Source organism: Mobula birostris, chromosome 8 (assembly GCF_030028105.1).
Source record: "Mobula birostris isolate sMobBir1 chromosome 8, sMobBir1.hap1, whole genome shotgun sequence".
Taxonomy (NCBI): domain Eukaryota; kingdom Metazoa; phylum Chordata; class Chondrichthyes; order Myliobatiformes; family Myliobatidae; genus Mobula; species Mobula birostris.
This window is the reverse complement of record NC_092377.1, coordinates 114,376,534-114,393,582: the sequence shown is the minus strand read 5'-3', so window position 1 is coordinate 114,393,582 and position 17,049 is coordinate 114,376,534. Positions and strand designations below refer to the sequence as shown.

Below are 17,049 nucleotides of genomic sequence, written 5' to 3'. Positions count from 1 at the left end.
GCAACAGCAAACATGATAGCACTGGCCACCACAGACTCGTAGAACATCCTCAGCATTGGCCGGCAGATGTTAAAGGACCTCAGTCCCCTCAGGAAATAGAGACGGCTCTGACCCTTCTTGTAGACAGCCTCAGTGTTCTTTGACCAGTCCAGTTTATTGTCAATTCGTATCCCCAGGTATTTGTAATCCTCCACCATGTCCTCACTGACCCCCTGTGTGACCACACTAACTGCGACGAAACTGCAATTTATTGGAGTCTTCCTGATTCCGGTAAGTGAAACTACACTGTACATACACTGCACTATTTCTACTTTATATAGGCTGTGTATTTTTTATGTGTTATTTGGTATGATTTGGCAGCTTCATAGCTTAAAGGTTACTGGAGAGAGTGTTTCTGCCGAGAGCGCTTCCACCAAGTGTGCTGCCGTGAGATTTTCGCTGCGCTAGACAGTGCTGCAGAAAAGTATTTCTACTTTATATAGGCTGTGTATTTATCATATCATTCCTGCTTTTACTATATGTTACTGTTATTTTAGGTTTTATGTGTTATTTGGCATGATTTGGTAGGTTATTTTTTGGGTCTGGCAGCGCTCAAAAATTTTTCCCATATTAATAAATGGTAATTGCTTATTCACTTTACGACATTCCGGCTTACGAACCGTTTCATAGGAATGCTCTATCTTTGGATAGTGGGGGAAACCTGTATGATAATATAAATAAATAAATAAATAAATAAATAGTGTGTGCATGCATTACATAGTTAAATTAAAAATAGTAGTGCTAAAACAGAAATAATAATAAAAAAGTGAGGTAGTGTTCATGGACTCAATGTCCATTTAGAAATTGGATAGCAGAGGGGAAGAAGCTATTCCTGAATCACTCTGAATGCAATGCACTCCTGGCCTCGCAATCTACCTTGTTATGATCTTGCACTTTATTGTTTACCTGCTCTTCACTTTTTTTTGGTATCTTTTACTCTTTATTCTTCATTGTTCTCCAATATTCTCCAACCTTATTCTTGCTCAATGCACTATTAATGATTTGGTCTGTATAAACATTATGCAAAACAGGATTTTCACTATATCTTGATAAATGTGACAATAGTTAACCAAACCAATCCACCTCATTAAGAGAATTCAATCAAGTTATTCAAACATGAAATGCTTATAACAACCCCACGTCAATTCTCCTTCATCAATTCAAACTTCTCCAAATCCCTATCAATATTTCCCATAATTATAGTTTCTAAAAATTTTCTTACAATTTAGGATTAAAATAACCAACCTGCAGTTAGCTTGGCACATCCTTAAACCCTTATTTTGAACACATACAATATTTAATTGCATGCACTTGGTAAATTTCAAGGACTATGGTAAGCCCTTCTGCCCCCTCAAAACCTCTTCCACTGGCAATCTTGGAGACATCCATTCAGACCTGGTGACCTGCTTGCTTTATACCTGGAAATGGCTGTACACTTTGAAAAGGTGGTAAAATCGGCAGATGACATGTTTGCCTTTGTTAGTCAAGGCACAGAGTTCAAGAATTGGGAAGTTATGTTGCAGCTGATTCAGTCATAATTGGAATACAAGTAGTTCCCAGGTTACGCACGAGATCCATTCCTAAGTCTACCTTTAAGTCGAATTTGTAGGTAAGTCGGACCAGGTACATACGGTTCTTATTTAGCATCAGTCAGTCAAATGCTTTTTTCCTCTTTCGAAATGTAAGTCCTTTCAGGCATTTTTTTCCAAAATAAGCCAGTCTCATCCACATTAAATATTTGGTCTGGCAATAACCGCCCTCCTCATTAATTTTCTTCAATATTTCAGGAAAATCATTCGCAGCACTTTCATCGACACTCGCTGCTTCACCTTGCACTTTAATATTATGTAAATTTGCCCTCACTTTGAAACGATTGAACCAACCCCTACCTGCAACAAATTCTTCATCACAATCACCTTCACTTGCTGCACATGCAGCTTTTAAATCATTGAAAAGGCTTCGAGCCTTTTCTTGCACTAAAGTAAGGCTAATAGGCATATTATGCTGATTTTGATCGTCTAACCAAATTATCAATAGCCTTTCCATTTCAATAATTAAACCACTGCGTTGCTTAGTAATAATTGTAGCTTTCATTGGGGCAGGGCCTTTCACATGCTCCATTATTCTCACTTTATCCTTTAAAATTGTTCCGATCATTGACCAACTGTAGCCTAACGCTTTTCCAATGACTGATGGCGTTTCAGCTCTTTCCGATCATTTTACTATTTCCACTTCATTTTCAATCGTGATCATTTTCCTTTTCTTTGATGCATCACCAGCACTTGCATCGGATTTTTTCTTTGGAGGCATGGTTACAAGGATAAATAAGAGAAATTTTTAATATAATAGGCTTTATGGCAGTCTGTTTGTAAATATGAGTTGTCCGTAAGTCAGGCATTCTTAACCCAGGAACTTACTGTATTGTATTCAATTCTGATTGCTCCATTTTAAGTATGATATGGTGGCTTTGCCACTAGACTTTGGACATGGATGCTTTGCTCCATGATGGGCGCAGAAGCGGTTTACCAGGATGTTACCCGGAACAGAGTCCAGGTACCAAAGGAGAGGTTGGTCTAACTGAGGCTGTTTTTTCTGGAGCAGCAAAGGCAGATGGTTATAAAATTGTGAGAGGCACAGATAGAGTACAACTCTATTTCTACCTTTATTATCTCTTTTTTTTTTTCCTTTTTAGGGTTCTTTTGAAGACCCTGACCTGGAGCTACACGTTGACTTCAGTTCTTTGCGGGATTGGGACCCGCTCTCACGGCCGCACAACCGACCACTTTTCAATATGCCAAGGACGTGACCTGAAAGACTAGCGCGCCTTCAGGGTGCCAGATTTTCATGGCTCTGGAGGCAGGCGGATTCAAGGCTGGTGCTGCTACCTGATGTGTTGTGGGAGTACATGGAGGATCAAAAGCAGTGAGCTGGCTGCTGGCTGTGTGCCCAGAGTCCTGAGATGGTTGGGCAGAAAGCTCGTAAAAAGTGACGCAACAGATCTTTAACACCATAAATCGGCGAGTTGCTTTGTTATGTCTCCCCTCTCGCTGTGAAACGGGGACACCTCTTTTTCCCTTATTGGGGAGAGAGAGAGCCTGTGGTATGTCGAATACCAGGTGAATGAAAAGTCTTTGGGGTACAGGTTTCCCCCGCCATCCGAAGCTACAGCGTTCCTATGAAACGGTTCATAAGCCGAAAAATGTCATAAAGTGAAGAAGCAATTACCATTTATTTATATGGGAAAAATTTGTGAGCGTTCGCAGACCCAAAAATAACCTACCAACTCATGCCAAATAACACATAAGACCTAAAATAACAGTAACATATAGTAAAAGCAGGAATGATATGATAAATACACAGCCTACATAAAGCAGAAATACTTTTCTACAATCATTGCCGCACTGTTCTCCATAGCGAAAATCTCACGCAAGCGCTGTCGGCAGAAACACTCTCTCCAGTAACCTTTAAGCTATGAAGCTGCCAAATCATACCAAATAACGCATAAAAATACACAGCCTATATAAAGTAGAAATAATGTATGTACAGTGTAGTATCACTTACCAGAATCGAGAAGACAGCGTCAAGCACACCGATGATGGTATGATCGATGATGGTATGTTAGGTTGAGTTGTTGGAGGTCAGGGTGGTGCAGTGGTCCCCAACCTCCGGGCAGTGAACCGATACCGATCCACGAAGCATGCAGCAGTAGCTGGGACACACCCAGCACATCTTTAAGAAAAATAAACGAAATAAACAAGCTAATTAATTATGTGCCGGGTGGCACCTAATTAATTAGCGTGTTTATTTTGGCTTTTTTCTTAAAGATGTGCTGGGTGCCTCCCAGCTACCACTGCATTCTCCGCGGAAATGTATCAGTCCGCTGCCCGGGGGTTGGGGTGGTGGGACACTGGGGTGTCATCTCATTGTCGTCTGTTTCCGTCAGGGCAGGCAGGTCATCTTCTTCTATGTCTGCCTGCTTCAATGTCAAAGGGCGAGGTTCGTCGTCTGCTGTGGCTGATGTGGAAGGTTGAAAAACGACAGTATGCTTGACTGCTTAGCCTTGCGCATTTTTCTATCATACAGTTCTTTGTAAGCACTCAAACCATCTTGCAAATATGCCCTAAACCGATGTACCCTTTCAAAATTAAAGCTGTACTTTTCTGCAACCATTGCAGCTAAAATCTCACGCAGTTGCTTCATGTTCAGTTCCTGGACGACTTCACTTTCAATCTGTTCACTACTGCATTCGGTTTCGATTGTTATCCTTTCCTCTTCCAGTTGCATCAGCTCTTCATCTATCAGTTCTTGGTCATGGGATGCCAAAACTTCTTCAACATCATCTTCGTCAACTTCCACAAGCCAAACTCACTTTGTCCATACTTCGTTCACCATGATCGAAACGCTTAATTATGTCTAGTTTTACGCTAAGTGTAACACCCTTACGAGCTCTTTTAGGCTTTTCCATTACCTTAGAACTCATCTTGCTAACGGTTGCTCATAGGCATGTGTTTAAGCAATGCCAGATAGAATGCAGTTCCGGGGGAGGAGCTTGGCTGCTCGGAGAGTGCGCTGCTTTTTTTCGTAACAGTGAAAACACCTTCTGTTAGCGAAAACAGGTAACTAATGTAGGTCTTTCGTAACAGCGGGGTTTCGTAAATTGAACATTCAAAAAGCTGGGGACACCTGTACTGCAAGTCTGTGTCTTTATTGATGCTTTGCTGCATCCTTGAGTGCTTGGTGGGGTTGCTGATGCTTTTTTGCTGATGGGGGAGGGGCAGTCATCACTTTGCTGCTGCTTATGCTTGGGAGGGGGGAGCTGGGGGAGGCTTTGGGGCGCTAATATTTAACTGTCATTCATTCTTTGGGGCACTCCTCTGTTTTCCTGGACGTTTGCAAAGAAAAAGAATTTCAGGATGTATATTGTATACATTTCTCTAACATTGAATGTACCTTTGAAACCTATTGATATCTTTCTCCCCAGGGTCAAAATATCTAAATATCAGAAGGCATGCATTTAACGTGAGAGGGGCCAAGTCTGTTTCAAGAGATTTGAAGGATATTTTTTTAAACATAGAAAGTGGTCAGTGGCTGCAATGCACTGCTAGGGACAGTGCTAGGCAAATCTACTAGGGCAGATTTGGTAGAGGTGTTTAAGAGGCTGTTAGAAAGGCACGTGAATATGCAGAGAATGGAAGAATGTGGACCACATGCAGTCAGAATAGATTAGCATAATTAGACTTCATTATCTTAAACAGTTTGGCATAATATTGTGGGCTGAAAGGACTGTTTCTCCAAGAGGACCACAACCTTGTCATAGGGCTTAGAGGGCTTGCATGCCTTAATGACCCAGAGCGCTATGTTGGTTGGAGTCAGGGCTTTATGCGTAGGCTCTTGGTAGGGTTACCCATGCCAAACAGGTAAAAGGGTAGAGGCCAGACTAAGAGTGGTCCACCAGTCCTCCAGTTCAGGGCTAACATCCCTGACTGGTTAAACAAAATTGTTATGGAAACAACAATGAATAATTCTTCCTTATCTGTGTGCAACAGAAATGGAGGACCCTCATTGCTGTCTCAAACATCAGCGGCATAAGAGACAGTAAGTAAGAAAGAAGGGCCTACTGTTCTATGTTCTAAACATAACCAGCCCTTTTAGCAGGTCCTCTTTATCAAGGATGTGGCTTCAAGAAGGAAACATCTTCTTGCAGCTACCATCAGGAAGGAGGTACAGAACACACCAGCAGGTTCAAGAACAGCTACTTCCCTTCAACCACTTTGTCCTTGAACCAGTTGGCGAAACTCTCATCACAACAGCTTAGCAACATTATGAACATTTTAATTGCTCTGCACTGAAATGGACTTTTTTTGATTTTTCTTGTAAAAGTTGTGTCTAATGAATGCTTAATGCGTTTTGTGTGAATGCTGCTATTTGATGCTCTGTGACTGTGATGCTGCTGCAAGTAAGTTTTTCATTGCACCTGTACATGCAGAGGTGCAAAGGGACTTGGGTGTCCTCATGCAGGGTTCCCAAGATGCTAACTTGCAAATTAAGTCGGTAGTATGGAATGCAATGCTAGCATTCATTTCGAAATGATGAGATTACAAAAACAAGAATGTAATGTTGAGGTTTTATAAGGCTTTGGTCAGCCCCCCACTTAGAGAATTGTGAACAGATTTGTAAACACAAAATACTCTGCAGATGCTGGAGTCAAAGCAACACTCACAACACGCTGGAGGAACTCAGCAGGTCAGGCAGCATCCGTGGAAAAGATCGGTCAACGTTTCGGGCCGGAACCCTTCGTCAGGACTGTAGAGGGAAGGGACAGAGGCCCTATAAGGAAGGTGGGGGAGGGTGGGAAGGAGAAGGCTGGGAGGTTCCAGGTGAAAAACCAGTAAGGGGAAAGATAAAGGGGTGGGGGAGGGGGAGTAGGGAGGGGATAGGCAGGAAAGGTGAAGAAGGAATAGGGGAAAAAACAATGGGTAGTAGAAAGAGGCGGAAACATGAGGGAGATGATAGGCAGCTGGGGGAGGGAGCAGAGTGACATAGGGATAGAGGAAGGGAGGGGGAGGGAATTACTGGAAGTTGGAGAATTCTATGTTCATACCAAGGGGCTGGAGACTACCTAGACAGTATATGAGGTGTTGCTCCTCCAACCTGAGTTTAGCCTCATCATGGCAGTAGAGGAGGCCATGTATGGACATACCTGAATGGGAGTGGGAAGCAGAGTTGAAGTGAGTGGTTACTGGGAGATCCTGTCTGTTGTGGCGGACGGAGCGGAGGTGCTCGACGAAGCGGTCCCCCAATCTGCGTCGGGTTTCACCGATGTAGAGGAGGCCACACTGGGAGCACTAGATGCAATAGATGACCCCAACAAACTCACAAGTGAATGGTGGCAAGAGGGGAAGTGTAGGGACAGGTGTAGCACTTGCACTTACAGGGGTCAGTGCCAGGTGGGAGATCCGTGGGGAGGGACATGTGGACCAGGGAGTCACGGAGGGACCGATCCCTGCGGAAAGCAGAGAGGGTGAAGAGGGAACAACCAACAGGGACAGAGTTCCCCTTGTCCTCACCTACCACCCCACCAGCCTCCGGATCCAGCACATTATCCTCCGCAACTTCTGCCACCTTCAACAGGACCCCACCACTAAGCACACCTTTCCCTCTCCACGCCTCTCCGCTTCGACTGCTTCGTCGAGCACCTCCGCTCCGTCCGCCGCAACAGACAGGATCTCCCAGTAGCCACCCACTTCAACTCTGCTTCCCACTCCCATTCAGATATGTCCATACACGGCCTCCTCTACTGCCATGATGAGGCTAAACTCAGGTTGGAGGAGCAACACCTCATATACCATCTAGGTAGTCTCCAGCCCCTTGGTATGAACATAGAATTCTCTAACTTCTGGTAATTCCCTCCCCCTCCCTTCCCCTATCCCTATGTCACTCTGCCCCCTCCCCCAGCTGCCTATCATCTTCCTCATGTTTCCGCCTCCTTCTACTACCCATTGTTTTCCCCTATTCTTTCTTCACCTTTCCTGCCTATCCCCTCCCTACTCCCCCTCCCCCACCCCTTTACCTTTCCACTTAAACACGAGGAATTCTGCAGACCTGGAAATTCAAGCAACACACATCAAAGTCCTTCATCAGGACTAGTACTGTGACGTTCCCCCGTCACTCTTCTAAACTCCAAGGAATACAGTCCAAGAGTGGACAAACATTCCTCATATGTTAACCCTCTCATTCCCAGAATCATTCTAGTGAATCTCCTCTGTACCCTTTCCAACGTCAGCACATCCTTTCTTAAATAAGGAGACCAAAACTGCCCACAGTACTCCAAGTGAGGTCTCACCAGCGCCTTATAGAGCCTCAACATCACATCCCTGCTCCAATACTATATTCCTCTAGAAATGAATGCCAACATTGCATTCGCCTTCTTCACCGCTGTCTCAACCTGGAGGTTAACCTTAAGGGTATCCTGCACAAGGACTACCAAGTCCCGTTGCATCTCAGAACTTTGAATTCTCTCCCCATTTAAATAATAGTCTGCCCGTTTATTTCTTCTGCCAAAGTGCATAACCATACACTTTCCAACACTGTATTTCATTTGCCACTTCTTTGCCCATTCTTCCAATCTATCCAAGTCTCTCTGCAGACTCTCTGTTTCCTCAGCACTACCGGCCCCTCCACCAATCTTTGTATATCTTTGTATACTTAAAGATATAGGAAGCAAAAATCAGTCACGGCTCTTAAGAGTTATAAGGTAGCTAAGAATAAGCTTAAGAAGGAACTCAGAAGAGCTAAAAGAGGACAGTAGGAAGTCTTGGTGAGTAGGATTAAGGAAAATCCCAAGAAGTTCTACATGTATGTGAGGAATAGGAGGATGAATAGAGTAAAGGTTCATGGATAAAGAGTGAATCGTGTCTGAAGTTGGAGAAGATAAAGAAGGCCCTTAATGAAAACTTTGCTTCGGTATTCACCATTAAGAGGGACCTTGATGAATGTGAGATCAGTGTAGAATGTGCCAATGTGCTGGAACACGTCAAAGTTAAGGAGGCGACAGAGTTGTAATTTTCGAAAAACATTAAAGTTCAAAGTTAATCTATTATCAAAGTACATATATGTCACTATATACAACCCTGAAATTCATTTTCTTGTGGGCATATTCAATAAATTGAAGAATAATAACCATAACAGAATCAATGAAAGACTGCACCAATAGAGCCCCCAGGGACTGGACTAGTTACCACTGAAGCAACACACATCAAAATTGCTGGTGAATGCAGCAGGCCAGGCAGCATCCCCAGGAAGAGGCACAGTCGACGCTTCAGACCGAGACCCTTCGTCAGGACTAACTGAAGGAAGAGCTAGTAAGAGATTGGAAAGTGGGAGGGGGAGGGGGAGATCCAAAATGATAAGAGAAGACAGGAGGGGGAGGGATGGAGCCAAGAGCTGGACAGGTGATTGGCAAAAGGGATATGAGAGGATCATGGGACAGGAGGCCCAGGGAGAAGGAAAAGGTGGGGGGGAACCCAGAGGATGGGCAAGGGGTATAGTCAGAGGGACAGAGGGAGAAAAAGGAGAGTGAGAGAAAGGATGTGTGTATATAAATAACGGATGGGGTACGAGGGGGAAGTGGGGCATTAGCGGAAGGTAGAGAAGTCAATGTTCATGCCATCAGGTTGGAGGCTACCCAGACGGAATATGAGGTGTTGTTCCTCCAACCTGAGTGTGGCTTCACCTTTACAGTAGAGGAGGCCGTGGATAGACATGTCAGAATGGGAATGGGATGTGGAATTAAAATGTGTGGCCACTGGGAGATCCTGCTTTCTCTGGCGGACAGAGCGTAGGTATTCAGCAAAACGATCTCCCAGTCTGCGTCGGGTCTTGCCAATATATAGAAGGCCACATCGGGAGCACCAGATGCAGTATGTCACCCCAGCCAACTCACAGGGATTATGCCAAAAGGTTCAAGAATGGGAAATGCTATATCATTGTTCAAGAAAGTTAGTATGGATAATCCTGGGAATTATAAATCAGTGGTGGGCAAACTAATATAAAGGACTTACAAGCATTAGTCTGATTAGGGATAATCAGCCTGGCTTTGTAAGAGGCAGGTTGTATCTCAATTAGTCTGAATGAATTTTTCGATGAGGACACAAATCAGATTGCTGAAGGTAGAGCTGTGGATGTGGTGAATATGAGTTTCCATTAGCTGCTTGACGAGATTTCCCATGGTAGACTCATTCTGAAAGACAGGAGGCATGGCATACAGGGAAACATGGCTGCATGGCTTTGGAATTTGCTTGCCCAAAAAAGGCAGAGGGTAGTAGTGGATGAGGCATATAGTGCCCAAAGTCCATGACTTGTTGTGTTCCACAAAGAACATACTGTACTCACTGGAAGAAGAATGTGGGGGGGATCTCATTGAAACTTACTGAATATTGAAAGGAATAGATAAGGTAGATGTGGAGAGAATGTTTCTTATGGTGGGGGTATCCAGAACTAGAGGGTACTGTCTCAAAATTGAGGGGTGACCTTTTAGAATAGAAGCAAGAAGGAATTTTTTTAGCCAGGAGTAGTAAATCTGTGGAATGCTCTGCCACAGACTGCAGTGGAGGTCAAGTCCATGGGTATATTTAAGACGGAAGTTGATTGTTTCCTGATCGGTCAAGACATCAAAGGATATGGCGAGAAGGCAGGTGTATGGGGTTGAGTGGGATCTGGGATCAGGCATGATGGAATGGCGGAGCAGACTTGATGGGCTGAATGGCCTAATTCTGCTCCTCTGTCTCATGTCTTATGGTCTGTTCTGGGATCTCTATGCTTTGTGATTTTTATGAATGACTTGGATGAGGAAGAGGAGGGGCATAAATCTGTAGATGACACAAAGATTAGTGGTGTTGTGCATAGCGTAAAAGATTGTTGTAGTTACAAAACAACACAGAGTGAGGTGTACACTTTGGAAGATTAAACTTGACGGTGGAGTACAAGAGTAATGGCAGGATTCCTATGAGGGTGGAGAAACAGAGGGGTTTTAGAGTCCATCCAAAGTTGCTACACAAATTGGTAGGGTGGTTAAGAAGGCCTATAATTTTTTGGTCTTCATTAGTCAGGGGATTGAGTTCAAGAGCCTTGAAGTAATGTTGTGGCTCTATAAAGCTCTGGTTAGACAACACTTAGATCATTGTGTTCAGTTCTGGTCACCTCATTATAGGGAAGGATGTGAAAGCTTTAGAGAGGGTGCAGAGAAGATTTACCAGAATGCTGCTTGGATTAGAGAACATATCTTATGAGGAAAGAATGAGCAAGTTAGGACCATCTTCTTTGGAGCGAAGGAGAATGAGAGACTACTTGTTAAAGATGTATAAAGTATGAAATATAGATAGAGTGGACAGCCAGAGCCTTTTACCCAGGATAGCAATGGTCAACACCAGAGGACATCCGTTTAAGATTAGTGAAGGAAAATTTAGGTGAAACATCAGAAAAAGGTTTTTTTTATACAAGGAATGGTGGATGCCTGGCATGCACTTCTGCGGATGGTGGTAGAGGCAGATATAATAAAGTTCAAAGTAAATTTATTATCAAAGTACACATACGTCACCATATACAACCCTGAGATTCATTTTCATGTGGCCATACTCAGTAAATCCATAACAGAATCAATGAAAGACTGCATCAGTCTGAAAACGTCTGAGGTGTACAATGCGAACAGTTAAAATACTCTTAGGTAGACACATGGATGTAATAAAAATGGAAGATTATGGATTGTGTTGGAAGGGTTACATTGATTGTGGAATAAGCTCTACACTGTCAGAATACCGTCTTTTCGATGCAATATTAATCTGGGGCCCTGGCTGCCCCTTCAGGCTTATGTGAAAGATCACAAGGCCTGAGTATTAAAAAAGAGCTGAGGGAACTCCCTGGGTGAAATGTTTACCCCTCAAACAGTATTACTAAAATATCATAACTATATTATTAGTGCCAGCTTCTGCATGCAAATTAGCAGCTGTGTTCTTTCTTAAAGTGATAATATCTCAAAAGTACTTTCCTTCAGTTTGGAATATGCTAAGGTCATAAAAGGACATACATAAATGCAATAGGGTGGATATCAAGCCCACTGTGTTAAATAGCGACTTGTTTATAATGTAAGTTCTCAATTAGTTACAACGGCTGTCCAATTTGGTTGACACATTTTTGTAACAAAGTTTCCAATTAAGCTTTATAAACCATGACACTTAGATAAATTCCTCAACTCACAGGCTTTCTGCAGTTCCTCAACAATATCACAAGAATGGTTTGCTTATTATTTGCCTTTGGGTTGAGACCCTGATGACGGGTGTCTGCTCTGAAACGTCGACTTCCACAGATACTGCCTGCCCTGCTGAGTTCCTCCAGCATTTTGTGTGTGTTGCTTATTATTATGCTGTTTTTTAAATAATGTAATTGGCTCCCTATTACCTTTGATAAGACCACAAGACACAGGAGCAGAATTAGGCCATTCGGACTGCTCTGCCATTCCATCATCACTGATTTACTATCACTCTCCGTTCTCCTGTCCTCTCCCCATAACCTTTGTATGCTCCAATTCGTACATAGATTCCATTAATTCTTTCCATCAAACATACATTGCTTAGAAAACTAAAATTTAGATCTTGAATCAATTACTCACCTGTAAAATCTTTAGGTCTGAGTATATGGGCATCTCAGACTGGGGAGTCGCCGGAGGTACTTTGCTGAGGGGGAGCCATGGTGAGCGCTGCCCAGGCAGTAAGTAACTTTCCACTCCCTTTTCTAGCAAGCTTGCAGCTGAGTGGTGCTGCAGGTTTCTTTCCAGCTCTTTCAAGCCCCTGTGCGAATGGTCCAGACGGGAGATGTAACATGCCACTGCTGCCACTGCCTGCTCCCTCTGCCTTGCATTCGGGCCGCCTGGCCAGTATTCAGCCAGGCACTGGCCCTTCAGCCTCCCCACCGCGTTCTCAGGCACAACGTCGTTACCAAGAAGGCAGGCCAAGAGTGGTAAGTCCACCATCTGCAGCCTGAGAGCGTGACAGAGGTTTTCACGAGAGTACATGACAGTAGTTAGCTTTTCCAGGGACAGATTATATATAGAGAGGTACGGCACAGTGTCATAAATGAGGAAATCTGTGTCCTGACTCAGAATTGCCATACCGTCATTTAGCTTTGCGTAGCTAGCTATCTCATAATCGGCCTCCTTCAGGGAATTTATGACGTTTAAGCCCAATGATTTTAAGGCAAAGCGAGTGAAGGTGGCCAGCCCAGATGGAATGAAGAACATATCTCTTCCTGGTTGGCAGGCAGTTGCTTTTATGTACTGAAAGATGGTTGCAATCTCTTGGTTATTCCTCAGACGCCGTTTGATCCATTCATCCCTTTTCTTCTCTTCTATTACCCCATCAAAGACAAACACCAGCTCTATGCTGGCTGCTGAGAAAGCACTCACAAAGGATTTCAGACTCTCTAAATACTCACGCCATTGACCACCGTGTACCCAAGCCTCCGACGTGTACCAATATCGCAGACATGCCATGGTGTCCACCATCACAACAGGAGAACGTCCAGGATGGGAGTGCCTGTACTGCTCTGCCATCTCCTTCAGGTCTACCCATACTCTCACAGCTGGGCAGATGTGATCTACAAACTGCTGGAGTCCCTTTACACCCATTGTTGAGTCAGCTTATCTTCTCTACAAAACATTTGAAGTCTGCAAAAAAAAGGAAAAAAAGATATTAAAAAATCATTTATGAAAAAATACCTGCAGCTGTACCTGCACTTTTCATACTAGGATGAAACTCTTGCTCTATTTATTTATTATTTTTATTTACAGATACACACTGCGTCCAGCACAACAAGCCCACGCCATCCTATTACCGCCATGTAACCAACTAACCTACCACCCCATTAGTCTTTGGAACGTGCGAGGAAACTGCAGCATCCACAGGAAACGCACAAGATCATGGGGAGGGTGTATAAGCAGCAGAGGGAAGTTCCTCCATGGGAAAATCTGATAATGAATGCATGCACATACCATGAACACACAGGGAAACTGGGAGAGTAGAGGGGTACAGCATTGCTGACAATGTGACACCAATTTGATGCCAAGAAGCACCTTGCCACACAGTGAATGCTCAAATTCTGAAGTGGGCTTTGAAACAACAACCTTGACTCAGAGATGAGAGCACCCTCTGAACTGAACTGAAGACAATTCCCAAAAAATATTTTGAGAAATGAACTGGTCTAGAAGATTGTTCAAATTGAGAGCAAAATGAACTATGCCACAGATTGATCCATGCTATCTTTGCCAAATTGTTTTACCATGTATGGCTCAAATGTAGACCAATATTGGGGCTCAGATCTCAAACCCCATTTCTTGCACATGCAGGTGGAAAGGAAAACAAGGTTAATATAAATGACTGAAGCAGTTTTGTCAAGACCAGGATGGCTGAATTAATAGTATAAATAGAAATAAAAAGGGACAGTCTAATAGCCTATACAAAGATGGGTTGACAAAGTGATCAAGATTAGAAAAGACAGGCAAAATGGAAAAAAAGGAGGGGTAATCCTAACCGTAGTGTATAGAATTAGGTAAAGGCAGAACCAAGGAACAGGATCCTAGCTCAGAAAATCAAAAATTCAATTAGGAGGAGCTAACAACAGACAAAAGACAGAAAACACATAAAAGTTGCTGGTGAACGCAGCAGGCCAGGCAGCATCTCTAGGAAGAGGTGCAGTCGATGTTTCAGGCCGAGACCCTTCGGCAGGACTAACTGAAGGAAGAGTTAGTAAGAGATTTGAAAGTTGGAGGGGGAGGGGGAGATCCAAAATGATAGGAGAAGACAGGAGGGGGAGGGATGGAGCCAAGAGCTGGACAGGTGATTGGCAAAAGGGATACCAGAGGATCATGGGACAGGAGGTCCGGGAAGAAAGACAAGGGGCGGGGGGGAGAACCCAGAGGATGGGCAAGGGGTATATTCAGAAGGACAGAGGGAGAAAAAGGAGAGTGAGAGAAAGAATGTGTGTATAAAAATAAGTAACAGATGGGGTAAGAGGGGGAGGTGGGGCATCAGCGGAAGTTAGAGAAGTCGATGTTCATGCCATCAGGTTGGAGGCTACCCAGATGGAATATAAAGTGTTGTTCCTCCAACCTGAGTGTGGCTTCATCTTTACAGTAGAGGAGGCCGTGGATAGACACGTCAGAATGGGAATGGGATGTGGAATTAAAATGTGTGGCCACTGGGAGACCCTGCTTTCTCTGGCGGACGTCTCCGCCGCATCTGCTCTCAGGATGAGGCTTTTCATTCTAGGACGAGGGAGATGTCTTCCTTTTTTAAAGAAAGGGGCTTCCCTTCCTCCACTATCAACTCTGCTCTTAAACGCATCTGAGGCATCGGCAGGATACTGTTTAATCCCCTCCATAGATGTCAGCTGACTTTCTGAGTTCCTCTAGCACTTCGTGTTGCTCAGAATCATCTTATTTGTTTTATTTTATTATTTACAGAGACAGTGCTGAACAGGCCCTTCTGGCCACCAAATTAACCCTGGCCTAATCAGGGGACAACTTACAACCACCACTTACAACTGGTATGTCCTTGGACTGTGGGAGGAAACCGGAGCACCCGGAGGAAACCCACACATTCACGAGGAAGACATGCAGATTCCTTACAGATGATGTCGGAATTGAGCTCTGATGCTCCAAGGTGTAAAAGCTTCGCTCTAACCGCTTACGTCACCATGGTGCCAATCATGGGGAACTTTAATCTACTTGTAAACGGGGAAAACCTCAACAGTAATGGTCCAGAGGATACATTTCATAAATATATGTGATGGTTTTAACAGATCAGTATATTCAGTATTAAGAACAACTTTTATGTGGCAGTCAGAGAACTATCATATGATGTTATTGAAACTGAGAGTTTTCAACTATAAACAACTGATGGCATTTAAGGAAATACACATAATTTATAACAAATATACAGTATATGCCTTTAAGGCACTAAAATCCAACAGGAAATGTGATCTGGGCATGGCTAACAAGAAAAGTTAAAGATAAAATTAGATCAAAGGACGACATTTACAATGTTTCCATAAAAGAGCAGGAAGTCAAAGGATAGGGAAATATTAGAATTCAGCAAAGGGAAACCTGAATACAAGAGTAACCCAGAGTGAAATTGGATTCAAATTCATATCAGATCTGCACATTGAAATGTGTCATTTTTACCTAAGTGACCAATACAATCTGAGGATTCTGACAGGAGTAGCCCACAAGTGTCACCACACTTCCGACTCCTCGGGGTTCTAACGGTAGCCAGGACCTCACTGTTGAGGATGCTAGACATGAGATAATCTAATTTTACACCAACACCGATCAGAATTACCTTTCAGGCTATCCTGCACTGATACAGGTGCCACTATGTTGCTTCTTACCAGCATACTCACAAAGTGGTGCAGCACATTAGCAAAGCAGTTAGCTTAAAGCTTTACAGCTCTGGATGCAAGATCGGGATTCAGTTCCTACCACTGTCTGTAAGGAGACTGCATTGGTTTTCTCCGGGTGCTCCGGTTTCCGCCCACAGTCCAAAAGACATACGGGTTAGGGCTACTAAATTGTGGGCATGCTACATTGGCACCGGAAGCATGGCGATACTTGCAGGCTACCCCCAGCGCATCCACACACTGTGTTGGTCATTGATGTAACGATGTATACACTTCACTGTACATTTACAGGTTTCGATGTACAGCACATGGGACAAATAAAGCTAACATTTAATTTTCTTTAATCTTTACTTATCAGCAAATAGCCCTTGCACCTTGTATCTCCATGCATCATCCTCCATTGTCTGTTTCTGTCTTCACCCTTCCACCACCTGAGCTTTTTTCCTGTTGTCTGCTTCCACCTATTACCACCTCCCCTCCCTCCCCCTCCCAACTCTGGTCCTCCCCTTTCTCCTCCAACCTGGCTCCATTTGCCCACCATCACTCACTCCACCTAACTCACCTACCAGCCTTTGCCTTGTCCCTCCATTTCATTATGGCTATGTACAGGGCTGGTCTCCCTACCAAAGGAAACATGTGAAGGAGTGCAACAAATGTTCATCAGATTGACTCCTGAGATGATGGAGAGATTGCAGACTTGGACTCCGCACTCTACTTTAGAAGTGTTCTCATTAAAACATACAAAATTTTGCTGGCAAAGGTCCAGGTACCATGGTAGCATAGCGGTTAACTTGATGCTATTACGGCTCAGGGCATCAGCGTTCAGAGTTCAGTTCTGACGCTGTCTATAGGGAGTATGTATGTACTTCCCATGAACACGTGCGTTTCCACCAGGTGGTCCGGTTTCCTCCCAAAGGCCAAAAACATACTGGTTAGTAGGTTACTTGGTCATTGTAAATTGTCCAGTGATTAGGCTACGGTTAAGTAGGTGGGCTATTGGGAGCTGCAGCTCTCTGGGCCGAAAGGCCTGCTCCATTTTGCATCTCTAAATAAATAAATCAATAG

At 43.8% G+C, this 17,049-nt stretch overlaps 1 protein-coding gene across 5 annotated transcripts in view; it reads right to left on the bottom strand.

Moving 5' to 3' along the window:
- The window catches only part of fam120b (family with sequence similarity 120 member B), a 203,910-nt gene that overhangs the window by 126,020 nt on the left and 60,841 nt on the right, over positions 1 to 17,049 (bottom strand). For all 5 annotated transcript variants that reach the window (XM_072267171.1, XM_072267172.1, XM_072267173.1 and 2 more), the window contains exon 2: positions 12,203 to 13,255. In XM_072267171.1, the coding sequence (XP_072123272.1) occupies positions 12,203 to 13,216 (1,014 nt within the window). In that variant the 5' untranslated portion in view covers positions 13,217 to 13,255. The remainder of the gene's footprint in view (positions 1 to 12,202; positions 13,256 to 17,049) is intronic.